Here is a 25,274-nt window from a genome sequence, read left to right as displayed (position 1 = left end):
ATAAAAATGCATTAACCTTACTTTACGTTACGTTCTGTAGCTTTTACTTGAGTATAGACTGCGAGAACCACACTTTGGAATGCATTGTCGGAATATTTAAGGCTGGTTCTCAGACAGTCTGCTCAGAAGCCTCTCCTTCCTCCCCTCTCTCCACGCCCGATCCATAGCTTCAATCTTCCCACCCAAATACGTGACTGTTTCTGGTGTCAAGAGGACCATGCCGCGTGCGACGCTCGCATTGCGTAGTAGCAGCTTGGCTCCGATCGGCGTCTTATCCACGGCGACTCCCTCGACGGACCTGATTTCAACCGCGACGGCTCTCGTTCCCGCTGCATCCTGAACGATCAGACGGTGCGGACCATGCGAGGAGGAAGCACTGCTATTGCTAGTTGTATTGTTTGCATTGGTATTTGCACTCGCAGACGCATTGTTGGATGGGTTGTCTCTCTCCTGATTGCCGTCTTCCAAGTTGACGGTGCGGACGATCTCACGACCACGAACGGCTTCGCCGCGCTCAACACGCTCGATCGCCTCCACCTGACTCCAGAGACTGGAGCCTATGTCTTCGATATCCAGGATCTGAACCGGGACAACGCCCTGCAGTCGTCTCTCTTGGATGGTTGGGTCGAACACATCGCTTGGGAGGAGGGAGGGGCGGTTCGCCGTGGAGAGGGTTTCGCGGAAATCCGAGGCCAGGACGCGAAACAACGCGGTCCGAGTGAGGCCTGAGATGGGCACGTTCACGTTCGGTTGGGCGGTCGACGAGGTGGCCACGAACCGGTCCAGCCATGCCTGCGAGATGGGGAGAGAGCGAGTGCTTAACAGCTGGGCGGCGATCTGCTCTTGGGGGGTCATGGTAGTCGTAGACTCGTAGCTATCAGCAGGTGGTAACTTGACAACCCTGCCGGGTTCATCAATCACCGGAACGACATGAATTCTAATCCAGAATCAAGTACTCCGTAGCGTGCCTGGATAACATACGGAGTAGAGGCAAACGTCGGGGGTAGCTACTCGGTAGTTCAACACTGCTTTGGATCTTCCAAGCACGGGCCACGTACGGAGTACAGCTTCACCTGAACACACCTGGAGAGTCTCAGAGTACGAAACAACTCCACTTCACTACTCGTCAGAATGTCGACGCTTTCATCTCCCCGCCCGTCGATTGCATCGTCGCGAGCACACTCTCCGACGCCCGCCTCGTCACGTCGGCCGTCCGTCGATACTCTCAACACGGGGACGCCCACCACGCGGGCGGTCTCGCCGTCACTACGCACGCACCGCAACCGAACAGCGCTACGAGACTACTACAACCTCAAGCCCGGGTCGTCTCCCGTGTCTGGCTCCGGAGCAGCAGCAGGGCGGTCACGGAGCATCCCGCGAACAACAGACGCAGGCGACCTGTCGAGCCCGTCGGTGCTGACGGCGGCAGCGGCAGCGGCGGGGACGGAACTGGACAACCCGGAGTTCGACGCAGAGGGGTACGTGAGCCAGCTTCTGGCGACGTCGTCGCTGTCGACGGTGCTCAAGGCAGAGAACACGTTGGTGGGGGATATCCGGACGCTGGACGGGGAGCGCAAGGCGCTCGTCTACGACAACTACTCGAAGCTGATCCGGGCGGTGGAGACGATTGGGAAGATGCGACGCAGCATGGACGAGCGCGGCACACCCCTGACCATGACCAAGACGCTGGGGCCGGCGATCTCCTTTGTGGCCGAGACGGCAGGCAGCCTGATCCGCCAAGGCGAGGAGCAGCGCCGGCGCATGAAGGAGGCCAAAGTCTCGCAGTCGTCGGCGGAGCAGGGCGCGGCGGACCGCGAGACAGTGCGGTGGGTGCTGGCCACGCCGGCAAGACTGCGCACGCTCATCGCGGAGGGGAGGCGAGAGGACGCAGAGAGGGATTGGACTGAGATCCGGGCGTTGCTGGATGGATGGCCCGGCGTGGGGGGGGTCACCGAGCTGCACGACGAGTGCATGAGAATTATGGACTCAAAATTTGACAGTGTATAAAAAAGGCACGGGATGGATCTGATATCATTGCGCTGGCGCAAGAATTGTCAATCAAATACTATCCTGCCCATGTACATAGAATAAACTATATCTCATCTCGACTCGAGTAGAGACTCGCCTTGAGTCCGTACGGGTTATTGGCCTTGATCTCCAAATACGTCCAGGCATCGCACTTGTAGTAGATGGTTCTCCGTCTCTCCCCTTTCCCCCCCATCACTCCCATCTCCTTCAACCCCCCCAGCACCCTCGCCACGTCCCGTCTATCTTCAAAGTCACGCGTATATACGGCCACGAGCCTGGAATCATGATTCCCACATTGATTGAGATCATCCCTCGCCACCTTGGCCGCAACACCTAGTTCCCCGGCGCCCGTGGCCTGAGCAACAGCCCTCCAGACAGAGCGGATCTCCTCCCTCGAAACGAAAAGCATCCATTTCCCACTCACCACGCCTGTTTCCCTGGCCAGCGCGAAGAGATCGCTCTCCAGCCTGCGCGTGAGAGCTGCCTTTTTGGCCGGATTCGGTGTCGACCTTGTCGCCGTCTTGTCCTGTACATACCCCCTGAGCAGATGGGTGCCCTCCCGTACAAACATGGGGATGTCTCCTATCTCGTCGGTGCTTCTGTCGGGGTGGAATATACGAATCCATGGATCTGAGCTGGTGGTTATCTTTGCGTGGTGGTTGTCAAAAGCCTCGTTCTTGTTCAAAGAGACCGATCGGTTCTTTTCTTTTTCTTTCTCTACATGTTGGATCGTCGAGAGACGAGTTGCGTGTCCATCCCAGTATTTCTCCGGATCGTACGTGTTCACGAGCTCTTCGAGGCGCGTTTTCTCGTCCTCGTCCCCTGGTGAGTTAGCAAACTATTACCCTGGTTTACATATGCAATTAAGTGATAGGAATAATTCACCGTAAAAGCTTGACTCGGAGGTCTCATCCTCGGAGGCCATGATAACGAGCGGTTAGCTAGCTTCAGTAGAGTTAATCATGGACGAGTATTCAGTCTGTACGGGGTCTGTAAGTGTACTACTAGCTCGTACAGTCAGTCCACATCTCGACTCATCATAATTGATAGATCCAAATAATAGGTATATAGAGTACGGAACATACTAATAGTGTAATCAATAAACAGTCTTGTGGTCTACAGTGATGTGTATAATGCTAATAGTATATTCTTCTAGGGTATCTTTATTTAGGATGCAGAGTAATGCAGGTACAAGAGTAAAATAACAAAATGTTAGTACAGAGTAAATCTACTGCCGTGACAGGTCCACCCATTTGGCAGCAGTGATACGCTGGCTTGGTTCCTTCACGGTCGCCGGCTGGACGATGCGTTCCACGAGACCCTTGCGCGGGATGCGAGTGCCGTTGGCTCCTGAGCGGGCAAAGTCAAGCACGCGATGGCCTTCGCGTGCCATTGCCAGCCGCTGCATGTTGCTCGAGCCCGGGTACACGAGCAGGTCGCCCGTTGCGGCCGCCAGAAGAGTCACGGCCAGCGAGAAGACGTCCGAAGCAGGCGTCGGGGCCGAGTCGGGAGACGTCAGCGATGCGACGGACAGCAGCTCGGGAGCGGTAAACGGCGGCGTCATGGCGGAGATGGACGTTCCGGTAGCTCCTGGAGACGCACACGACATGTCGTAAGCTGATGAAAAATCGGCAAACACCGGGTCGTAGGGAAAGTCGTCCGAGTTGCTGCTGCTGCTGTTGCTGCCGCTGCTGCCGCGGCGAGGCCGGAGCAGGAGATTATGCGGTTTGAGATCACCGTGAACGATCTGGGCCTCGTTATGGAGCCACGACAGGCCCGCGATAAGCCTCTCTGCCATCTCGTGCCACGCGCTCAAACCCTGGACGGGGTCGAACATGGTGCGAGTAGACATGTTCTCGCGAGCGATCCCAGCCTTGTCTTCGATGTAGGTGGCCAACGACAGCGGGAGGGCGGACATGACGATCGACTGAGAGCGCGAGATGTACCCACGGAAGGGCACAACGTAGCGCTTGTGTCCGGGAGTGAGACTCAGGCGAGTCAGGATCTTTGCTTCGGCGTAAATCACGGCCTGCGCATCGCGACGCACCGGCGACTTGACTGCCAGAACCCGACTTGCAGTAGCGGGAGAGCTGGGTGGCGTCATCGAGGAGACGGTCGACGGCGCACGCGACGACGCCATATACACAATGCTCCAAACCCCACGCCCGAGCTCAACACGGGAACCGGATCCATCGTGATGGAATTCGACCTCCTCGGGGAATTCAAGCGGTGAGAACACCGCCGCCTGGTCTGTAGCAGTCGAGAGCGATTCGTGAGATCGAGGCGTGGCGAGTCTTCTAGACGGCGGATCGGAATCACCGGTTGGCGTCACTGGCGGGGTGAGATGGGAGATCGAGGCCGCGAGCGACCCGGAGGGATGCTTGTCACCATGCTGGGTATCGAGAGAGAGATGGAAAGGGACATTTCTGGTGGTCATGTCTGACCAGCGTGACAATATGTTTGCAAGAAAATGCTTTGTAGCAGTAAACAAGTATGCCGAAGGTACCGTGTAGTTAAATACAGACGGAGGAAAAAAAAGGAAAGGACAAAGAGTCAAAAAAGAACGGTCATTCAAGAGGGGCAGCGAGACGAGACCAAAGACAAAAGGCCAGTTCTCAAGGGCAACTGCATGGTCAGAGGCGTAAGTTGCAACCTACGCGAATAGGTGACGAGGGTGGCAATGGAAAGACGCAACGCGGATTTTTTTTCGAACGAATGGATTCGGCGGGCGATACGCTGCGGTTCGCCCCAAAACCGGAACGCAGGAAGGGAAAGAATTGGCAGGGGAGCGCGTAGAAGCCGTAGAAGCCATTATTGAACCCCGCCGGGTGAAAGACAGAAATAGAGAAATCCCAGCGTCTGTCCGGTCTGGGCCTTGATGGACGATTCGGTTTGATATGTCCTTCCGGTTCTGGCGCAGCAAACCATGGAACAGAAGTGAAGTTTTAAAACGTCTCAGTACTTTCTACAAAAATTAATTACATATCACCTACGCTATATAGTATAGAGTATACAATACTCGAGCAAATAATTATTTTGATTGTATGCGTAGTATAAATACTGAGCACTGCGACATTGATAATATAGTACTCAATGTCACCATCCATGTTACAATTCACTATGTTTAATATTATCGTCGTATGAACGATCGCCAGACGGGCACCTTTCCATAATAGGTAAGGATCTGTTTCGGGTACTCAATGCGAATCCGGTCAAGATAAGAGAGGGTAGATAACAGTGCACTAACTATGTAGAAACCATGTAGTAGGTCAAATAGTTATCTATTTAAAGTATTTCAGGTAGAGTTACAGAGTAGCTAGTTAGTAGTATAGTAATAATTATTTATAGTGTATTCTAAGGTTCTAGATACCACCTACCTATGTATGGAGTATTTCAGTAATAATATTAATACCCTGTCTCAGCCAATCCCCACACCCACGTGCGGGTCTTTGTGACGTGCATAGGGAGAATTAAACTTGGAGATTGAGGATTTATTACCAGGTACCTACCTGTACGGAGTACCTAAAGGTAGAGGTAGATGGATACCTACCTGATACTTAGTACTATTACGGTATCTACTAGATTATTTGAACACTGTAAGAATACTAGGTAGTTGCTTGATCTAATTATATTCTAGTCTGCAGAATCTGCTCTGCACTTAGACTAAGGTACCTATCTAACTATGTAGTACTATCTAGAGATTAATTTATTGGTCTTAGATAGCTGACATTACCTTCATTATTATGCTTTGTCATCTACTAAGTCTTGGCAGTAATTACCAGAATACTAAGGTATGTTGTAGTGTTCTCAAAGAACTCTCCTAGGCATTATCAGAAAAAAGATCTGCTAGTAAGTACTGCTACTACTGGCTTCAACATATTTCTTTAAACCCTCTACCCACTTCCGGAACACAATCACCAACTGATCCCCATATTTCCACCGAACAAGATACGCCAGATATCCCGCCTGGGCCTCCCAGTTCTGCACCTCTGTCCCGCGTCGCCCCTCTACCTCCACCTCGCTCAGCGTGTGTACGCGCTCCGCCTTCAGGAGAAACCCCGGCATCGCCCCCTTGGCCATCGGATCTATCCCCCAGACAATCCGCCCTGAAGAACTCGTCGTCGGTTCATTATTGTTGTTATTGCCGTCATCGCTTTTCGTAGGAGGCTCGAATTCCATAATCACCAAAGCCACATCTGTGCACTTGTCCGACGTCGGATCCATCCGCACGTGGAACGTCAGTCGCGTTCCATTCTGCAACACAGGAGAAAGCGATTGGCCATCACTCCCCTCCTCGCCGGGTTGTTCGTGGATCGTCACCCGCGGGCAGAACACGTTCCACGTCGGCCAGGTCGAGGTGTCGATCAGTGCATCCCACACCGCGGCAGCGGGAGCTGCGATAAAAGTCGCGCTGCTGGTGTAGTTGACCGTGTCGGAAACGCTGATCGTCGGGGTGGGCTTGGGAGGGAGCACTTGGCTAGTCATTTCGAAAAATGAGGCTTGTATTAATATTATTATTAGAGGGTTTGATCGTAGTCTCTAGGCTACTCACTAGCAGCGTTGAGCTTGGTGAGCTAGTCCACTTTTGGCACCTTTGTAGAGGAACTATTTCTATACGACTCGACTCTAGATATTACTCATATTTGTCCTTGATGATTATTATTGTAATGCTTGACGAGCTGATATTACTGGAAATTAATAATTGTTAGTTTTTACTACTATGTATATCTATTCAGAGTTATAGTACTGGTATTTCTGTAGGTGTCGTTCCTTCCATTTACATTTAGTTGCAAATGAGTCGCTCCTTCCTGTTGTTCTACGTCCCTTCCCAAAAAGGAAGGCACTCAAAGTCAGGCTCCAAGGTCAGGTCGCCCGCCATTTACTTTCTGCTCTCGACTGTCTTGCTTCTTCCCTTTATCCAGTCTCTCGTTTACTGCATCTCTTAATTCTCGTTATACTACAAGGCTAGTTACCATTCGTTAAAGTTATCTTCATCCATCAGTCGTTACCCTCATACCATACGCTCTCATGTCTACAGAACCATTCCCGCAACTGCATATGCAAACAGGCGAGTATCATCGACCTTATCGGCTCCAGGAGCCCTTTCCAAGATTCTGTGTCCTCCGGCCCAACGAGGAACGTGTTCCGCTCATCGCTCTTGACGAACTGCCCCGGTGGGTGCAACTCGTGCGCCCCTGGGAAAAGAACGAATATGAGTCTTTTTACCCGTCCATGATCCCCGTCACCTGGATTAAACTGCCCAGAACTGGAGAGTACGATGTGATTTGCTCCTATTGCTCGGCCAGCATCGATAGCGTCATCCAGCGTACCATCTCCCAGCATAGTGACAAACCGGCCTCTCCTTTGCCAGCATACGCCGAGACCCAGACCTTTCCAGGGGGGTTCCCAACCGCTGTTCTTCGTCGCTCTGTGCCCACGTCCCATAATCTGTCATATTCTACCTCCTTGACGCAGCCCCCCTTTCACGCACAACTGCACAGCCCGTTCATCGGCATGTGCCTCGTCGATCTTCACCTCCCTGACATCTCATTCGATTTCGACACGGTGATTGGACAACCACAGGTACCGCAGATAACGTCCCCAGAGGGCAAGGAAGAAACCAACGTGAAGCCTGTCCTGACTCTCAACCCGGAGGCAAATGCCTTCAGCCCCTCGAGCCCTTCGGAGAGGTTCGGACCACACAGCTTCCCATTAACTCCAACGAGCGAAGCCGGTCAGGAACTTCTCATTGAAGATACCATAGAGGCCGTGACAGTTGAAGCTCTCTTCCCTCTGTTGACGGAGAGCAGCACGGCTTCGGACCCGGGCCAGCCACTCCCTGACAGCACTGATACATCTGTAGAAGTGCTGGCGGCAGACGTTGAGAACAGCCAGTTGGAACCCAAGTCGATTCCTAAGGATACCGAGATGCAGATTGCAGACGTTACCACTGCTAAACCTCGGCGGTCCAGACGACGCAGACGGGTCAGGAAGCCTGGGCATGTCAGAAAGGCCATTCGGGCCAATCGTCTCCGTGAGGGTGCAGAACGGCAACCGGTGGATTCATACTACTCTAGACGGCAGTGGAGGGTGAAGATGAACCGTGTCAACACAGACAGTGCAAACAGGAGAGTCCTGGTGAGGCGTTGAGGTATTCGAGATGTTATTCTTATCCACAGTCACCATGTCTTTTGGCTTCTGAATTTCCACAGGATTTGTTTGTTTAACGACGAGTATGCTGTATACTTAACTAGAATAGAGGCCAGGTCAGGCATCCAATGATATTCAATCATGCTTTAGACAGGACTGGTAGTAATATCAAAAACTGAATACATGCTTTGTGTATACTAGTATGAACAAATAGATACAGTTCCGTGTATATGTACTATCGTATAACAGGCTATTATATACCTATTTATATAGGATCATGATGCGCGGGCGCTATCTTAGGCAGATCTACGGCACCCGCAAGATCAGACTCCATCCGCAGCTCCTGGACGACCTTGATGCCCTCGAGTTCCGGGTGCTCTACGTTTTCCTGCCCGACGACACTAGCAGCGTAACCGCTCTGACCCTGGTAGATGCTCCAGTTTGGATCGTAGGCGCCGAGACCCCTGTGGACGGAGCGTTTGCCGCGCGGGCGCGACGAGCCGGGGAAGTGGCGCGAGCCGAAGCGGGTGAGGAGGGGATACAGGGCTGGTAGGCAGGAGCAGAGGATGGCGACGTTGGCTTCTATATTTGACCAGGCGGCGACGGGGGCGTTGTTTTCTGACCATTAGTATTTCCTTTAAAGAAAAGAATTCAAGAGGGGGGAGAGAGTACTTGAGATATCGGGAGTGTTGATTAGGTTGCGCATGACGACTACTCGTACGGCACTTGTCACGCATACACTGTGTAGTAGTTAGCATTGCATATGAGTGTGCTCGAAGGTATACTCCGTATATAGAAAGGATAAGGGAAAATACAAAAATCCGATGCTGAACATAGACATGACAGCGAGCTTCTGCTTGAAGGGCATGTGGGTGACGCTCAACAGCGGCATGGGGAGCAAGAAGATGACCAGGTCGGTGACGATGTTCATGGAGGCGTTAAAGAACCAGACCTCCTTCTGCGGCAGACAGGAGGGATGGCGAATGGTCTGGTCCCAGAAGGCGTGGACGGGGTTGCAGAAGAAGAACGCGCCGACGACCGCCCACAGCCCGAAGAGAATCAACACGCCCATCACGGCGTGCGTGGAGATGACGAACCATCGCTGCGGGAAGAGACGGAGGTAGAGCAGGCATATCGACAGTTTGGTCAGCACCAGGCTGAAGTTGTATATCGCGATGGTAAGCCAGAGGGCCTAAACAGATCAATCAGAATCCCTGCCCCCCAAAAAATACGGTTTTATATTATAAGGTCAGTAATACTCTTAGTTGCTTCCTGAGGTGGTCTGGGGGAAGCGTCGCCTTCGGTTGACCGAGCCCATAGTGGATTTCTACCATCAGCGAGGCATAAAATACCATGCTCATAATCTGCTAGTCAGCTCTCTCTCTCTCTCTCTCTCTCTGTATCTCTCTATATGGAAAATCCTTACCATCGCCATGACGATTGCACAATCGTCCCATCCTGGTGACCTGGTGACCCGGAAGCGCGTGTACAGACGTAGTCCGACAGCGATGAGCGAGAGGGCTGTGAATACCGTCGAGATGGCCAGGACCTGCATCGTCACTTGGAGGCATCCATTTCGACATTTGAATCAATTGACTGGAAGATGAGCAGAGATGGGAGTTGGAGTGAGGTTAGGCTATATCTGACCGAGGGGACGTTCCATTCTTGCCTAATCCGGCCGTTTCAATGGTCTCATCCGATGACTTGGCCATAATTCAGCCATAATTTAGCCCTGTGGGACACGAGGGAGCCCGTCGTTATCCTTGTAGGACCCTGGGAGACCCTGGGAGACCCTGGGAGAGGCTGGGGTAAGAGGCAGAGAGAATGACGTCACCACTCCAAACTCTAAAAGAACTCTCTTTCTACAAAATCATTTCTGTAAGCTTGTTATGCCCAATAATCTTGATATATACTATCCAAGCAGGCCCTCCAGAGGAGCTGTCCTCTGAATCCCAAACTAGATATAGAGCAAAAATTTCAAATGTGTACACATTAGTGCAAAAACATGGTTCTGGACTGTACAAAAAAAAATGGTTATGCAGGGATATCGCTATGGTTAGAGCGATGCGCTCTCAGCCGTCTTTTAACATGTAATCGGGTATGGAGCGAGGACGACCTGGTTTGCTCAAGGTGGGAAAGAGGAAGAGGAAATCGTCGCCGTGTTTTTTTTTTTTTTTGGTGGGTTTATTTATATGATGAGGTTGTCGGAATTTACAGCTTGGCGGCGGCAAGGTTGGACTTGAGGCGCGCCTCGACGGCAGCCAGGTACTCCTTGGTGGTGACCCAGGCCTCACGGTCCTTGCGGCCACAGGCCAGGGCAAGATCCTTGGTCATGATGCCCTCGTCGTTGACGACCTCAATGCAGGCACGCTCGAGCTCCTCGGCGAAGGTGACGACGTCGGGGGTCTCGTCGACCTTGCCACGCTGGACAAGACCACGAGTCCAGGCGAAGATGGAGGCAATGGGGTTGGTCGAGGTCTCGCGGCCCTTCTGGTGCTCGCGGTAGTGGCGGGTCACGGTGCCGTGGGCGGCCTCGGACTCGAAAGCCGACCCGTCGGGGGTGGCCAGGGTCGAGGTCATCAAACCCAGGGAACCGAAGCCCTGAGCGACAATGTCGGACTGAACGTCACCGTCGTAGTCTGAGATGTCAGTTAGTCCTGAGTAAAGAAGAAGAAAGGGAAGATTGAAGAAGGGGTACGCACTCTTAAGAGCCATGACGAAACCACCCTCGCTCTTGATCATCTGGGCGACCATGTCGTCGATCAGACGGTGCTCGTACCAGATGTTCTTGGCCTCAAACTCCTTGCGGTACTCGTTCTCGTAGATCTCCTGGAAGATGTCCTTGAAGCGACCATCGTACTTCTTCAGGATGGTGTTCTTGGTGCTCATGTACAGGGGCAGACCCTTGCTCAGGGCCATCTTGAAGCTGGAGTGGGCAAAGCCGGTGATCGAGGCATCGGTGTTGTACTGGGTCTGGGCAACACCGCCAGCCTGGAAGTCGTAGACAGTGACGGTCTCGGGCTCACCGCCGACGGGGGTGTAGACGAGCTCCAGCTTGCCGGGGCCGGGGATCACACGATCGGTGGCACGGTACTGGTCACCGAAGGCGTGACGGCCAATAATGATGGGCTTGGTCCAGCCAGGGACAAGACGGGGGATGCGGGGGATGACGATGGGCTCACGGAAGACAGTACCACCGCTGTAAACATGTCAGTTCAATGCTCTTCAAAGTCCCGACAGACTGGAAGGTATGCGCCACTTACAGGATGTTACGGATGGTGCCGTTGGGCGAGAGCCACACTGGACAAGGTCAACGACGGAAACCGAAGGTGGTGAAAAAACTGCTGAAACTTACTCTTCTTCAGCTTGAACTCCTCCACACGGGCCTCATCGGGAGTGATGGTGGCGCACTTGACACCAACACCGTACTTCTTGATAGCCTCGGCGGCCTCAACGGTAACCTTGTCATCGGTCTGGTCACGGTACTCGATGCCCTGATGAAATATGTCAACTATCATTCTCGTTTCCCTTGTCACCAGCTGATTCCTACCAGATCGTAGTACTTGAGGTCAATGTCAAGGTAACTATTGTATCGGTTTAGTTGAGAGATTCCGGCTGGTTGACGATCCGAAGCACTTACGGGAGGATCAACTATTGGAGGGAGAAACCCGTCAGTAACGAGGAAATCACAAGCATCGAGGGACCAAACTTACTTTCTCTCTGATCTCCTGCCAGATGATTCTGGTCATCTACATAGCCGAGGAAACTCGTTAGCCACATGTTCCAAAAAAGCAAACAGAGATTCTAGACGATTGCCCGCCTTGCAGATCTTGTGCCGAGGTTGACCTGGGCCCGCGATACTGCATATATAGTTGAGGACGACCTCCACGAAGCGCGGCAACAGAAACTTGGATCAATTTGCATCAGGGATTACCCTACCTCATCACCGTCCAGTTCGACGACTGGGTTCTTGACCTTGATCTTCTGAGCAGTAGCCATTGTGCGGGTAGAGGCGATATTCAGCGATGTCACACCGGACCAGCGGGAGGAAGCAGAGCGAGTAGAGTAGTTGATGAGCGAGGAGCGAGCAGCAGCAGGACGAGCAGCAGCAGCAGCAGAAGAAGAAGCGATCGAACGTGAAGAATAAGAAGCAGCGGCGGAGGGGAAGCGACGAGACGAAGAAGAGAGGAGGGGCGCGGAGAGAGGGGTAGTAGAAGTCGCAGCAGCAGCAAGGCGCGCCGAAGCGGAGCTAGACCGGAGGGCGATCATGGTGAATTCTCGGACGATTCTCGTCGGGAGTTCAGTATGGAACGAAGCAGAAAAAAAAAATAACACAAAAGCAACCAGTAGGCGCAGAGGGAAAAGTCACCTACTCCTGTTTCGAGAGTACCCGAGGGAATTACGGCGGCGAAGGGGCTCGGCTGGAAGGAGAACAGTGGAGAGTACCTCACTAGATAGCCGGAACAATGTCTGGCGGTTGGTCTGGGGCAGCAGGCAGCGAACGGGGCAGAACGGACCGCCGGAAAATGTCTTTTGACGGCTTGGAGAGGGGGGGGGGTGGGAATGGAGGCTTGTTCTTGAATTCAGGTCGTGAGGCACTCACTTCCAGGGATTCGCGCCATGAAATACAGCAGGAAAAAGCCTTGCCCGGGGAGCTTGTGCTCTTCTCCCCCTGTTGGGCCGGCCCCAAGCGCCGAAGCCGGCGTCTTTCCCCGCCGTCGGAGATCCACTACTATTCAGTAGGTATTGGGTGTATGTTGTAGTAGTGGTAGTGGTAGTAGTAGTAGTGGTAGTAGTAGTAGTAGTAGTAGTAGTACGATGTAGAAGTAGGGAAAAGTGAATTCTATTCTATAACTACAAGTATGTAGTGTTGTAGTCACTACAGTACTTCAGTAATGGTCGCTTGCTTCGGGTAACGTAATTCCTCCGTATGCGGCGATCGTCCGTTGGCGGAGTAACTACTTGTGTACAGCAAGGGCCAAAATAATATAACTATACGGAGTACTTCGTAGTGCTCCGTAGAAGAATAGATGAATTTGAAGAAAACCATGGCTCTCTAGCCGTTCGTAGATCGTGTTGAATGCGCTGTTCCTCTCGAAGACGCCCCAATATACCCATGCATGTATGTGTTGAAATCAAACCTGCGTTTGGCTCTGAATTCTAGATTTGCCAGGCGAAGGTTGTTGAAAAAAAAAAAAAAATTAGAAAAGACCGTCGATATCTCCAGTCTCCGTGTCAATGTCGACGTTGAGGTAGCCTGGGGCAGTGGGCAGGCCCGGGATGGTCTGGATGTCCGCCGCAAGAGCGTAGAGATATCCACCGCCGACGGCCAGGCGGACATCGCGAATGGGCACGGTGAAGCCGGTTGGGGCGCCCTTGAGGGCCGGGTCATGACTCAGCGAGTACTGCGTCTTGGCGACGCAGATGGGCAGATGGCCGAAACCCTGCTGGGTGTACGTGTCCACCTTCTTCTGCGCCAGTTCGCTGAACTCCACCTTGGCCGCCCCGTACATGAGCTTGCCGATGCGCTCGATGCGCCCCTGCACACTACCCTCCAGCTCATACAAGAATTTGAACTCCTTGGGCTTCGAGCTGGCGGCAAGCACCCCCTTGGCCAGATCGACCGCGCCCGCGCCGCCCTCGGCCCAGTGGTTCGCCAGGATCGCGTCCTCGGCGCCCGCCGCAATGGCTTCCTCCCGGATCACCGCGATCTCGGCCTCCGTGTCGGTCGCGAACTTGTTGATCGCGACCACCACCGGCACGCCGTACTGCTTCGCGTTCTGGATGTGCTTCCGCAGGTTCACGCATCCCTGGCGGAGGATCTCCACATTCTCCGTGCGGTAGACCTCGGGCAGCGCTGCGCCGGGACTGATCTCCGGCCCACCTCCGTGCACCTTGAGCGCACGAACGGTCGCCACAATGACCACGGTGTCGGGAACAAGGCCCGAGGATCGGCACTTGATGTTGAAGAATCGCTCCCCACCCATGGTGAAGTCGAATCCGGCCTCGGTGACCACGAAGCCTGTCTTGGCGTCATGGTCCTCCTCGGGTTCCGTACCAGCAAGCTTCAGGGCAAGCTTATCGGCAAGCACGGAGCTCGCGCCAATCGAGATGTTGGCAAAGGGTCCTGCATGCACCAACACGGGCGTTCCCTCCAGACTCTGCATGAGGTTGGGCTTGATCGCGTCCTTCATAAGAGCCGCGAGGGCACCCCCGGCACCAATGTCATCGCAAGTCACGGGATCGCCGCGCCGGGACGTGGCGACAACCATCCGGCCAAGTCTCTCCCGCATATCCTCCAGACTGTTGCTGAGAGCAAGAATGGCCATACATTCGCTGGCAACGGAGATATCGAAGCCGGTGTCGCGGGTGTGGCCCTTCTCGGTAGGCGCCTGTCCCACGGTGATACCACGAAGGTGTCGGTCATTCACATCCAGCACACGGCGCCAGGTGATGGTCTCCGGGTCAATGTCCAGTCTCGCGAACCGGTTGATCTCTTCGGGGGTCAGCTCGTTGGGGTCGGTCTTGGTGATGCCGAGTTTCTTCAATCTCCGGAACATGATCGGCTTGAACTCGCGTTTGCCATTCTTCTCCGGCACTAGTCGCTTGTATAGAGGTCCGTCCTTCTGGGTCGACTCGTGGAACATGCGGGTTTCGATGGCGGCGGCAAGAAGGTTGTTCGCCGCAGTGATCGCATGAATATCCCCGGTCAGATGCAGGTTGAACTCGTCCATAGGGATGACCTGGCTGTAACCACCTCCAGCGGCACCTCCCTTGATACCAAAGGTGGGACCCTGACTGGGCTGCCTGACGTTGGCAAAGACAATTCTGTTCAAGTGGGCTCCAAGAGCCTGGCTGAGACCCAGAGTGGTCGTAGACTTGCCCTCGCCGAGAGGCGTGGGAGTGATACCGCACACGAGGATATACCTTCCGTTGCGGCGGTGAGACAGCCTGTCCAACACCTCAAGGCTGACCTTGGCTTTGGTATGGCCATAGGGCTCTAATTCGTGAGGGGCAATGCCAATCTCCGAGGCAATCTGCGTGATGGGTTTGGGGTGCTGAGCCCGGGAAATGGCAATATCAGAGGGCACAGGCTCAACCAGCTTGAGAGGCAGAGGAACAACATGACGGTCCTTCTGTTTCTTGAAGTAGGCCTTGGCAGAGTTGACCACGTTCTTTAGCAGCATCGCCACAGTCATGGGGCCGACACCGCCGGGGACTGGGGTGATCTGAGAAGCCACCTGGGCAGCACTCTCGAATTCGACATCGCCGACAAGTTTCTGGCCCGACTTCTTGGTAGCATCCGGCTTGTAGTTGATTCCGACGTCGATGACCACGGCCCCGGGCTTCAGCCAATCACCGTGGACGAACTCGGTTTTGCCGATAGCGGCGACAACAATGTCTGCGGACTTGATAAGACGTGGCAGATCGGGTGTCTTGGAGTGGCAGACGGTGACTGTAGCGTCGGCATTCTTGAGCAGGTAACTGACGGGGCTTCCGACGATATCGCTGCGTCCGAGGACAACTGCCTCCTTTCCCGCGGGATCCACCCCACTTACCCGGAGAAGCTCCATCACGGCCTGAGGGGTACAAGGAACGAACAGGGGGTGACCACCCCTCTTTGCCAGCTCACCGATGTTTACGGCACCGAAGCCATCGACATCCTTCTCGTCAGCCACCGCGGAAGTGACTGCATGCTCAGACATGTGACTAGGGAGAGGGAGCTGGACGAGAATGCCGTGCACAGAGGGGTCATTGTTGGCCTTGGTCACTTCCTGGATGACCTCGAGTTCGGTGCTGGTCTCGGGGAAGTTGACGATCTTGCAGGAAATGCCGGCCTAATGAAAATTCTGTTAATTTGGAATCTTCAACCCGTATAGTGTCAAAAAAAAACCGTACTTCTTCGGCAGCCTTCAGCTTCATGCGCACATAAGTGCCTGCAACTGTTAGCAAGCCCGCCGTTACAGGGCACCAGCAATCAAAAGGTCGAGCTCACTCGAATCAGATCTACTTCCGACTAGATAAATCACCATATGTTAGTGTGAAGCTCTTGAGACACCGCCCAGTATCGTAGCACAAGAAACCTACTTTGAAAAATCACCAGGCTCGGCTTGAACCTAGGGTTTGACTCCTGGATCTTCAAGATCTCCAGGCGCAGATTCTCCCGAATGTCTTTGGCAATGACAGTGCCATTGATATTGGAAGCCACCATGGCGACGCTTGTCGTGGAAAATTCTCGCGGAATCGACAATGCACTCGTATGACGAAGGGAAACGCTACCAGACAATGGGATACGGCGGCCGAGGGAACTCACCCTGCGTCGAAAGCAGGCGCTCTGAAGCTTCTTCAACGGCGTTGACGGGGAAGAGAAAGAACAGAAGGCGGGACGTGAACAATATCGGTGACTACCAAGATAAGGATTTGCTGCACCACGGAGGGGTAGCGCCGCAGCTGAGCGGGCGGGGGCAGACGGCATCAAGTTTGAACAGCCTTTAGGTAGAGTTCTAGGATTCGGGATGCAGCTGATTCGCCGTCGGCCTGGGCAAACTCCTCGCCCAGATTGGTTGGAAGATTTCGATTTCTATGCCTGAGTAGAAAACCCCCTTCCCTACACCATATAAAAGTCACCTTCTGTCGACTTTTTTCGGGTTGTTCTCCTTGGCACTCTGAAAACTGAAGCCGGACCAGTCACGGGCCGGGATCGGAGAGAGATTTAGCCTGCCCGTTGTAGTAACTGTCTAGGGCTAGGGTCTTGAGTATCACGGGACCTGCTGATCTAAGCTGATACCGGACTTTCTCTCGGACCGGTACGGAAATGCTGTATGTACCTGTAAGTGTAAGTCTTGGCGCGCTTGCGGACTGTGCGATGAAATTCAACACTAGTTCAGTTGTCGACGCCGACGAAAGAGTGCCGCCAGACCTCCCCCCCCCACCAAACTCTCCGCCTGGGCTACGACTTGTGGACGCAAATACAGTCACAGTTGCATCCTGTGACATTCTTCGGAACGCCTTTCTTTCTGCTCTCTCCCAAGCGCCACATACTGGTCGGCCCCCGATGCGGCCTATCTTGCTTTCGGGCCATGTGCGTTAGCCTCCTCCAGCGGACATGGGAAGATTTTTGTTTCCTGCCGCCTCCCCCCGGCGGGTTTTGAGTACTGACGCGGGTTTTTTTTCTTTCTTCTTGTCGCAGGAACGGTCCCTGACTCAGATCAAATTCAACCACGATGGCGATCTCTTGTTCTCCGTCTCCAAGGATAAGGTTGTGTGCGCCTGGTGGTCTGCCAACGGCGAGCGACTAGGCACTTATGCGGGCCACCTGGGTGCGGTCTGGACGGTGGATGTTAGCCCCAACACAGTTCTCCTAGCGACCGGTTCGGCAGACAACACTGTGCGGTTATGGAACGTCAAGTCCGGCGAGTGCGTGAAGGTCTGGGAGTTCCCGACAGCCGTCAAGCGGGTCGAGTTTTCGCCGGATGGGAGCCAGCTGCTGGCGGTGACGGAGAAGCGGATGGGCTTCCTGGGCTCCATTGTGGTCCTCGATATCAGCTATGGCGAGGGCGAGAATGCAGGCTTTGAGGCCCAGTCCGAGGAGCCCCGCCTGAGGATCACCTGCGAGGAGAGCAAGGCAACGGTTGCCGGCTGGAGTTATCTGGGCAAATACATCATCGCTGCTCACGAAGACGGCAGCGTCAGCCAATATGATGCCAAGGTGAGATGAGGGTGTTTTTCCAGAAGAGATGGTTTCTACAGTGTACTAACCACGCACAGGACGGAGAGCAAATTAAGAACGTTCAGGCCCACGAGTTCGACCACCAGATCAACGACATTCAGTTCTCCGCTGACCGGACATACTTCATCACTGCCTCCAAGGACAAGTCTGCAAAGGTATGTTTAGTGACTTGGTACTCAACCCCCGAGTCATCGCTAACATCTTTCAGCTCATCTCCTGCCGCAACCTCGCCATCCTTAAAACCTACGTCGCCGATACTCCCCTGAACAGCGCCAGCATCACTAGCAAGAAGGACTACGTTATTCTGGGTGGTGGCCAGGCTGCCATGGACGTCACGACCACCTCGGCCCGCCAGGGTAAATTCGAGGCTCGTTTCTACCACAAGGTTTTCGAGGACGAGATCGGCCGTGTGCGTGGTCACTTCGGTCCCCTCAACACCATCGATGTCCACCCGGCCGGCACGGCATACGCCTCTGGTGGTGAGGACGGGTACGTCCGCATCCACCATTTCGACAAGCCCTACTTTGATTTCATGTACGAGGTCGAGAGAGAGCAGATGAAGAAATAAATGAGACCAAAACAAGAAAAGAAGAAAAAATAATGATCAACGAGAAACCTTTTTTCTAGAATCAAATCGAGCATTCTCTGTATGTGTTACGAGGCGAAGACTTCCGCAAGAAGGAAAAGAAAGAAAGAAAGACCGTTTCAAAAGAAAGGAGAAGAGGGTCGGGGTTTCTCAAACAAAGGGAAAACTCGACGCAGGGGGGTTTCGATTTCGAATTTCATTTTCTACATGATAAATAGGAGTTGGCATCACATTCTGTTTCTGTTATCTTTCTCCCTTTTTTTTCATCTTATATCTACTGTCCTCCACCCTTGCTATTTAGGTAGTATTATGTCGACTAAAGGCGACTGGACTGGTCGAGCACCAATACTACTTTCTCTACACCTATCGGTATAAAGCGTAGACAAGGACTTGCTTTAGAGGTCTATTGACGAGTACCAGGTAAGAATATCATGGTATTCTAGCATCTAATCTATGCATTAGCAATAGCAGATATCTCCTAGGTGTATTCTATTGTTTTCGAAGTCTTTAAATGCAGATCGAAAAACGCAGAACCCATCATTCAGCCCCTTTGTAGGCTCACAAAACCAGCCGTTCCGAGTTCTGGTATGTGTAAGTCAATAATCCCAATGCCCCGGTCAGCGCTCTTCTGACCAACCAACCCATGCAAGAGACGGGGAATAAGAATTTCAAAGAAGGGAAAAAAAAAAAAAAGCACAAAGTAGCCGTCGTCGTCAAAACCGTGAAGGGATTCGCAAAAGATAAAACCCGAGACAAAAGAAACCGGAAAGCGAACAACATCTCGTTTCTCCCCGAAAGAAAAAGTCGCGGGCTCACCCCCGAACAATAATTTACTTTTTCTTGGGGAACTTCTCCGCCCCAATATCGGACCCTCTCAGTTTGACGTTCAGCACACGCTCCATGGCGCTGAGAACCTTCTGGTCCGGCGTGGCGGTGCCGGCCTCAAAGGCCTGGACGATCGAAACAGTCGTGTTGCACTTGGTGGCGAGATCCTTCTGCGACATCTTGACTCCCTCCGCGTTACGGCGGCGCTTGATGGCGTCCGCAACGGCGGTGCCGACGGTCTTGGGCTTGACGATATCATCGCTCCGGTCGACCTTGGTCAGGTGTTGGCCCTCCATGGTGCCCGCACGGCCAGCCTAAAAACATTAGTTATGACGTTTAAAATGACGCGTAGGTAAAACGCCTGGATTCTAGTTATGGACGTACAGCATTGCCAGTGGCGTACTTCTTCTCCGTGCCGACGACCAAACCCTGACGCTGGGCCGCGTTCAGGGCACTCTTGCCCTTGACGACGGTCTCGCGGGAAACACCGCCACCACCGGTGTGCTTGGTGCCGATACGAGTGACGTTATCCCAGTCAGACATTGTGAATTATGGTTCCTTTTGCGGTAAGAAATCGAGGGGCGAGATGTCCAAGGCGGGGTATCGGATCGCACTCGTGGGATGCGTTTTAATGTCGTGGACGGTAAAAAGATGTGATTGGTCGGGGAAAGCTCGTAGATGATGGAGACGGGGGGGGGGGTTGTGATATAATGTGTTTTTCCTGCAATGAGGTATGCTGAAGCGAAGTGAGCCCGTTGAGACGACAACGAATTTATATGAACGACACAGAAGCTTCTCGAGCCCGGCACGGCGGAGTTGGGGAGTCATGCACTAGTCCGTGTTTGGTTTAGGGCTCATACAGATTGAATGCAGAGGCGAAAAAGCGATCTTGTCTGAGTAATACTCCATGCCGAATAGTATTAAGGGTGGCAAGATATCTGATGAAATAGAGTATCTTCTATAGAGTATCTTTTGATTTACAGTCCACTGTCGCCAATATAACCAATGGTTGCTGAGTACTGAATGTAAATCACTAAATAGTGACCAATGACTATGTGAATGTGTCACGTGAGCACTTACTAGAGTAGAAGAGGTACAGTACCTTGTGTAGATAGTTTATTAGTACCTGGGTTAGTGTACAGAGTAGGTAGTTGGGATCAATGTAGCCAGAGGGATCAAGCAGTGTGTTCGGGCACCTAAAAAGGTCTAGCCAGGATAAATTTGGATTGTTATCGATAGCCAAGGCAGTAAGGAACTACATACATTTGATCGTCTAACTTGGCAGTCATACCACGCAACTAATATGCAATTAACTTATTTCGGGATCGTATTCAGACCACTAGACTGGTCTAGGGAGACTCTTTGCGGCTGAATACCCAATGAATCCGAAATCTTGGCGTAGGCAGAAGGTACCTAAGTACCTTATAGTTACCTTACTCCGTAGGTACGAGTTACCCCGACTCAGTATGATTTGTCAGGATGGCTGCTTGGCTTCAGAGTCAAGGTTCAAGGAAAGAAAAAAGCCATTGACCGTTGATAAAGCATCTGAGATGTGAGATCTTTCCTATATCAATTTTGTCCTTGTGAAACCGTCGAGTTTAGTCAAGTATCAATGTATTCAGTAGTAATCAATATCAAAGAATCAAGGTGGGTAAATTGTATATAGAATTAAAGTAATGACAGACTCCTCTATAGACTTGTACACATCTCTGGAGTCATCAATGTTATAAGGAAGGACCGTCTAAGTCTTAATCATGTGATCCAGATCTTACTCCGTACAACTCCCGATTGTCCCAAGCAGGACCCGAACAGACAGACCCAAGGGCCAACAGACCCCCGCTCACGCAATCCTACATCATAGGAATGAATCCCTGGGAAATTATTATTAATAATAAAGGGGATTGAAACACTAGAAATGGACAAGAGGCCGTCTGTCCAGACAGGACGCGCAAGAGGAATGAACCACCCAGAGGAGTACCACAGTCTGACTCTCACTAGTTACTTGGTATAACTAACTGCGGTGCCATTCTCTGGTACAACCCAGTCTTCAGGTACAGACTCCATCCAGACTCCATCCAGACTCCAGCGTTCTTCGTCGTACACCTCCGATCATAGTGTGGCGGTGCTTGTGGATACAACCAAGGCGCGGTCGGCAGGACTCTCTCCACCAGCCTAGGAGGATATGTAGTAGTAAATACCAAGCAGGGAATAATTAGTTACTATCTGACGCATTCTTGATAAGATTGCTTGCCCGTCTTTGCGTGTCTCTTGCGTCTGAACTCGCTGGCTGACACGGCAAGAGTCGCAGTCACCCTGGACGGACTACCTAGTAACCACGCCCTAGGTGGTTTCTTTAATTTTTTTTTTAGTGCATGCTGACAGGATTTAATAATCTCTCCTCCCTCTTGACTCTGAGACAGCACCTCCACTCGACATCTTGGCCTAAAAGGGCGGCCGGTTGACAATCCGAGCAATCAGTCACAGCCCGCGGCATCCACGTCTGCATCCCCGTGCTCCTCTAGTCGGGTGTCCTGCCCCCAGTCTCCGTCCCTAAACTACGCTTCCTTCGCTTGTTTTATCCCAACTTCCCCTCTCCGAACCTCCTTCGGCTGAGGATTACAATTTACAATATTGTTATTCTTCTGCTTTTTTTTTTCTTTCCATCGCCGGCTTCTTCGATCCAGTATTTTCTCTCTCTCGATTCAACTCTCAGTGCCGCTGCCGTTCCCTTTGAGATAAACCACCACCTCCCCCCCTCCCCCCTCTCCAATCTTCGTCCGTTGACAACTCGTCATGGCGGCCCAGAACGAGTTCGTGGCTGCGATGACCAACCGGTCGCTCCGTACTATTCAAACGGTTTGTTCATGATGCCCCCCTACACACCTGGAATGAAGACAGACTTGGTTTTCTTGAGCGAGTTCTGATTGTGGTTCGCCTCTAGGAGCTGGAATTTCTTGCAGACAACTCGGTTATCACGCCCCAGCAACTGTCGTCGATCCTCGCTCAGCTACCAGATCATACTCCCCTGCGAGCTGCTCGGTCGCAGGCCGTTCAATCGGCCCAACAGCTGCCAGTTCAGCCCGTGTCGGTGCCATACTCGCCGCCGACCACTCAGTTCGCCAATACCACCCTGAACGAGAAGACTGCGTTACAAGAGGCCTACAACCAGCCTCCCCCTCCTGCATATCAAGTACCCCCGGTTCTGTCGATCGCTACAGCTCTATATGCCTACACACCAACAGATACAGGCGATCTGGCCTTGCAACCACGCGATCGGATCCAAGTACTAGAGCACATGAACAACGACTGTACGTTTCCCCCCCCCCTCCATTGGATTTGGGTATAGCTGATTTTACTTTCTAGGGTGGCGTGGCCGCAATGAACGCACAAACCTAGAGGGTATCTTCCCTCGGAGCTACGTGAATGTCGTCGAGGAGAAGCCCACCATCGTCGCTCCTCAGCCTACGAGCTATGGTAATTTGCCTCTGGAGATCAGCCAGGGCACTTCTACCTCGGGTACCGAAGGAAAAAAGAGCAAATTTGAAGAGCAAGGGAAGAAGTTTGGAAAGAAGATGGGCAACGCTGGTATGTCACAAACCGAGCCCGCTCTCGATCACTTACTCTGCTGACACTGGAATTCATAGCAATCTTCGGCGCTGGTGCAACCATCGGTTCCAACATCGTGAACAGCATCTTCTAGTTGCCTTTTGTTTTTGCTTCCTCCGACCCAAGATGGTCAACACATTCACGACTGGGACTTGGAAATATTCTTGGCCGAACTCCGGCACAATTGGGTTTTGATCTGAGAATTTTCAACTTACTTCTTTTTCTGTTGTTTTGGGAATCGGCGTTCTGGTGGTTGAAACGTACAGACTCCTGTTTCTGTACTTGCTGTTGGATTAAACTGGATTTGCTTGGAAATGCTCGTCGCAGGTCGATGTTTCTCTTTTTCCTTCTCTTTTCCTTTTTTTCCTCCTCGGGGCTTTGATCCTCTTTTGGGCCATTCTTACTATAACTATGGCAGAAGTGCTCTATGTTTAACTTCTGGCATGATTCATCCTTTGAATTACTATCATTAATATGGGACTATCAACATGTCTTTCTTTTCTGCAAGACCAAAACACTCCTATCTTGATTAGATTAGGGCTACAAACTGTTGCAATTCTCCTTTTTTTAGACAGTCCTTTGTCTTTTCATTAGGAAGTTCTATGAAGCGCCCTAGGTATGAGTGCACCCACCTGAAACGTACCCTGGCGGTTATCTAGTACAGTCGCTGCGGTCAGGCAGATCTACTCTTAAGGGAGTTCCAGATAATTTGGTAGTAAGGCTGATTGTTTACTGCATATGTCTACTCCATACTGATTAATTCTAGACAGACAGATAGACCATGAAGCGACTTTTCCCATAGCTGGATATCGCAAGTATCGCCTGGAACACCAAAACATAACTAACAGTCAATGACTCGTACCTCAAGGCAGAATTTTCGCCTTACATACCCCTCCAGCCACCTGCAGCTCTGAAATACGCCGAAGGGGCCAAGTCCCTAGATGGAGCCTGCTAAGCGCCGTTATCCGCAAAGAGATCCACGGCCTCTAGCTTACCAGTCCACAACCAACGCAGAGTTCAACAAGAGATCTATACGGAGTATACAGTCTATAAAAAATAAAGTTTTATTCCAAATGCCCCATCGGAAGATACCACACAAGGCAGATCCAACATTTGCTTTCCATGTATAGCAGCCGAGCTAACACCGGTGCCCCCTTGTCTCTGACGACGGGCCAATGATGTCTCTAATAGAAACCAAATCGCTAGCTCTGCTTGCAGGCTGAGCAGCGACAAGGCTATGGAATGGAGCTGCTGTCGGCCTGTTATAAAGTCGGTGCGTGTCTAACATGCAGACATTTTGTGGATTATTTCGACTGTGGGCTTTTCCTTATAAGTTCTATCTTATTCATATATATATATATATATATATACACATCTGCTGCTCTCAAGACTCTTTGAAAAGAGGTCCGCAGCGGAGAGAGAGATATGTACTCAATTTTACCGTTCCTCCTACTCGTCTTGATACCCGTTGTGGAAGCTGAAAACTGGGGCAACTTCGAGAACAATCTTGCCTCAGATATAGTGGGTTTCCTCAATACCTTTGCAAGGGGAACAAAAGCCGTACTGATGAAAAGATAGGCACCCCTGGTGAGTCTCTTCGGCGACGAACTCTCCAAGCAGTTCCTTTCAGAGTCGATCAGCGTGCTCGACAACATCATCTTCGCGCTCGCCCCGCTGGGAATCCTCACGGCCGTGGTGTCTGCGATCCGCGTGTGTGGGAACTCGTCCATCAAAGCCTTTGTGGGTCGCGCGTCCGAAGGGCCCGGCGAAGTCGAGCACGAGCTGCTCTCGTGCGTGTCCGAGACCACCGCCGAGGTCTTCAACAATGCAGGCATTTCCCGGGTCTCCGGAAGCCCCCAGATCTTGGAGATCGTGACCTGGGAGGAGGAGGACCCTAACTTGCATGAAAAGTCCCGCCGGATCGGGACCCTGCGCGAGGCCCTGCAGTGCAAGGCCTGGGGTGCTAATAGGCAGGACCTCTCCTTTGAACACGAGGACTTTCCTGAACTGGATATCCCGAATCTGTCGTTGAACAAGGGTATCAGGACGAAGAGCAAGCTCTGGTTCGCTCTCGCCTTTGTCTTAGGCTGTATTTTGCAAGGGGGTACGCAAGGACTACTACTCTCGAATCTGATTCTGGTTGATAAGAGTATGCTAACGAAGTCAAGGATTGATTATATATGCGGCAATTACTGTTTTTGTATACCCTCAACTGTTTTTACAGGATGGAAGTCCTGTTCCTAGCTACGCCTTCACGCTGTTCCTCGTCGGGACTGTCTTTCTGTTCGCGGGCATGTTTTCGTGCGCTTTCATCATCGAGCGTGCATCGAAAGAGCTGTTTTTTCATCC

General features: G+C 52.3%; 12 protein-coding genes across 12 annotated transcripts; 4 read left to right on the top strand and 8 right to left on the bottom strand.

Annotated features, from left to right (window-relative positions):
- Positions 1 to 96: 96 nt before the first annotated feature.
- Positions 97 to 855, bottom strand: ASPZODRAFT_150823 (hypothetical protein; the record flags this gene model as incomplete). Its single annotated transcript, XM_022725674.1, has 1 exon — positions 97 to 855. One exon carries the CDS (start codon positions 853 to 855, stop codon positions 97 to 99), a length of 759 nt encoding a protein of 252 aa, XP_022583143.1.
- A 276-nt stretch (positions 856 to 1,131) lies between these two features.
- Positions 1,132 to 2,007, top strand: ASPZODRAFT_61732 (hypothetical protein; the record flags this gene model as incomplete). The annotated part of the gene is made up of 1 exon (XM_022729005.1): positions 1,132 to 2,007. The coding sequence occupies one exon, from the start codon at positions 1,132 to 1,134 to the stop codon at positions 2,005 to 2,007; it is 876 nt and encodes a 291-aa protein (XP_022583142.1).
- Positions 2,008 to 2,092: 85 nt separating this feature from the next.
- ASPZODRAFT_14758 (hypothetical protein) lies at positions 2,093 to 2,953 on the bottom strand (the record flags this gene model as incomplete). The annotated part of the gene is made up of 2 exons (XM_022725270.1): positions 2,093 to 2,850; positions 2,914 to 2,953. The coding sequence occupies 2 exons, from the start codon at positions 2,951 to 2,953 to the stop codon at positions 2,093 to 2,095; spliced, it is 798 nt and encodes a 265-aa protein (XP_022583141.1).
- A 201-nt stretch (positions 2,954 to 3,154) lies between these two features.
- Positions 3,155 to 4,855, bottom strand: ASPZODRAFT_130730 (hypothetical protein). Its single transcript, XM_022722578.1, has one exon. It carries the CDS (start codon positions 4,463 to 4,465, stop codon positions 3,257 to 3,259), a length of 1,209 nt encoding a protein of 402 aa, XP_022583140.1. The 5' UTR covers positions 4,466 to 4,855; the 3' UTR covers positions 3,155 to 3,256.
- A 976-nt stretch (positions 4,856 to 5,831) lies between these two features.
- Positions 5,832 to 6,696, bottom strand: ASPZODRAFT_130729 (hypothetical protein). Its single transcript, XM_022722577.1, has one exon. It carries the CDS (start codon positions 6,511 to 6,513, stop codon positions 5,875 to 5,877), a length of 639 nt encoding a protein of 212 aa, XP_022583139.1. The 5' UTR covers positions 6,514 to 6,696; the 3' UTR covers positions 5,832 to 5,874.
- Positions 6,697 to 6,843: 147 nt separating this feature from the next.
- On the top strand, positions 6,844 to 8,301 carry ASPZODRAFT_130727 (hypothetical protein). The gene has a single exon (XM_022722576.1). It carries the CDS (start codon positions 7,057 to 7,059, stop codon positions 8,176 to 8,178), a length of 1,122 nt encoding a protein of 373 aa, XP_022583138.1. The 5' UTR covers positions 6,844 to 7,056; the 3' UTR covers positions 8,179 to 8,301.
- On the bottom strand, positions 8,297 to 9,370 carry ASPZODRAFT_130726 (hypothetical protein). The gene is made up of 3 exons (XM_022722575.1): positions 8,994 to 9,370; positions 8,851 to 8,918; positions 8,297 to 8,796 (listed from the first exon to the last, which is right to left on the bottom strand). Exons 1-3 carry the CDS (start codon positions 9,248 to 9,250, stop codon positions 8,444 to 8,446), a joined length of 678 nt encoding a protein of 225 aa, XP_022583137.1. The 5' UTR covers positions 9,251 to 9,370; the 3' UTR covers positions 8,297 to 8,443.
- A 960-nt stretch (positions 9,371 to 10,330) lies between these two features.
- Positions 10,331 to 12,603, bottom strand: ASPZODRAFT_130722 (hypothetical protein). The gene is made up of 9 exons (XM_022722574.1): positions 12,552 to 12,603; positions 12,118 to 12,466; positions 11,892 to 11,927; positions 11,819 to 11,829; positions 11,729 to 11,762; positions 11,534 to 11,672; positions 11,442 to 11,478; positions 10,881 to 11,377; positions 10,331 to 10,817 (listed from the first exon to the last, which is right to left on the bottom strand). The coding sequence occupies exons 2-9, from the start codon at positions 12,445 to 12,447 to the stop codon at positions 10,390 to 10,392; spliced, it is 1,512 nt and encodes a 503-aa protein (XP_022583136.1). The 5' UTR covers positions 12,448 to 12,466; positions 12,552 to 12,603; the 3' UTR covers positions 10,331 to 10,389.
- Positions 12,604 to 13,379: 776 nt separating this feature from the next.
- ASPZODRAFT_61968 (hypothetical protein) lies at positions 13,380 to 16,390 on the bottom strand (the record flags this gene model as incomplete). The annotated part of the gene is made up of 4 exons (XM_022729033.1): positions 13,380 to 16,016; positions 16,078 to 16,115; positions 16,175 to 16,195; positions 16,267 to 16,390. The coding sequence occupies 4 exons, from the start codon at positions 16,388 to 16,390 to the stop codon at positions 13,380 to 13,382; spliced, it is 2,820 nt and encodes a 939-aa protein (XP_022583135.1).
- A 610-nt stretch (positions 16,391 to 17,000) lies between these two features.
- ASPZODRAFT_2124666 (hypothetical protein) lies at positions 17,001 to 18,870 on the top strand (the record flags this gene model as incomplete). The annotated part of the gene is made up of 5 exons (XM_022727818.1): positions 17,001 to 17,008; positions 17,062 to 17,260; positions 17,369 to 17,887; positions 17,947 to 18,063; positions 18,117 to 18,870. The coding sequence occupies 5 exons, from the start codon at positions 17,001 to 17,003 to the stop codon at positions 18,474 to 18,476; spliced, it is 1,203 nt and encodes a 400-aa protein (XP_022583134.1). The 3' UTR covers positions 18,477 to 18,870.
- Positions 18,871 to 19,172: 302 nt separating this feature from the next.
- ASPZODRAFT_130718 (hypothetical protein) lies at positions 19,173 to 20,026 on the bottom strand. Its single transcript, XM_022722572.1, has 2 exons — positions 19,704 to 20,026; positions 19,173 to 19,633 (listed from the first exon to the last, which is right to left on the bottom strand). The coding sequence occupies exons 1-2, from the start codon at positions 19,860 to 19,862 to the stop codon at positions 19,325 to 19,327; spliced, it is 468 nt and encodes a 155-aa protein (XP_022583133.1). The 5' UTR covers positions 19,863 to 20,026; the 3' UTR covers positions 19,173 to 19,324.
- A 2,086-nt stretch (positions 20,027 to 22,112) lies between these two features.
- ASPZODRAFT_61993 (hypothetical protein) lies at positions 22,113 to 23,019 on the top strand (the record flags this gene model as incomplete). The annotated part of the gene is made up of 4 exons (XM_022729038.1): positions 22,113 to 22,175; positions 22,261 to 22,627; positions 22,683 to 22,904; positions 22,964 to 23,019. 4 exons carry the CDS (start codon positions 22,113 to 22,115, stop codon positions 23,017 to 23,019), a joined length of 708 nt encoding a protein of 235 aa, XP_022583132.1.
- Between the last annotated feature and the right edge of the window lie 2,255 nt (positions 23,020 to 25,274).

Source organism: Penicilliopsis zonata, assembly GCF_001890105.1.
Source record: "Penicilliopsis zonata CBS 506.65 unplaced genomic scaffold ASPZOscaffold_4, whole genome shotgun sequence".
Taxonomy (NCBI): Eukaryota; Fungi; Ascomycota; class Eurotiomycetes; order Eurotiales; family Aspergillaceae; genus Penicilliopsis; species Penicilliopsis zonata.
This window is presented reverse-complemented; position numbering and strand designations above follow the sequence as displayed.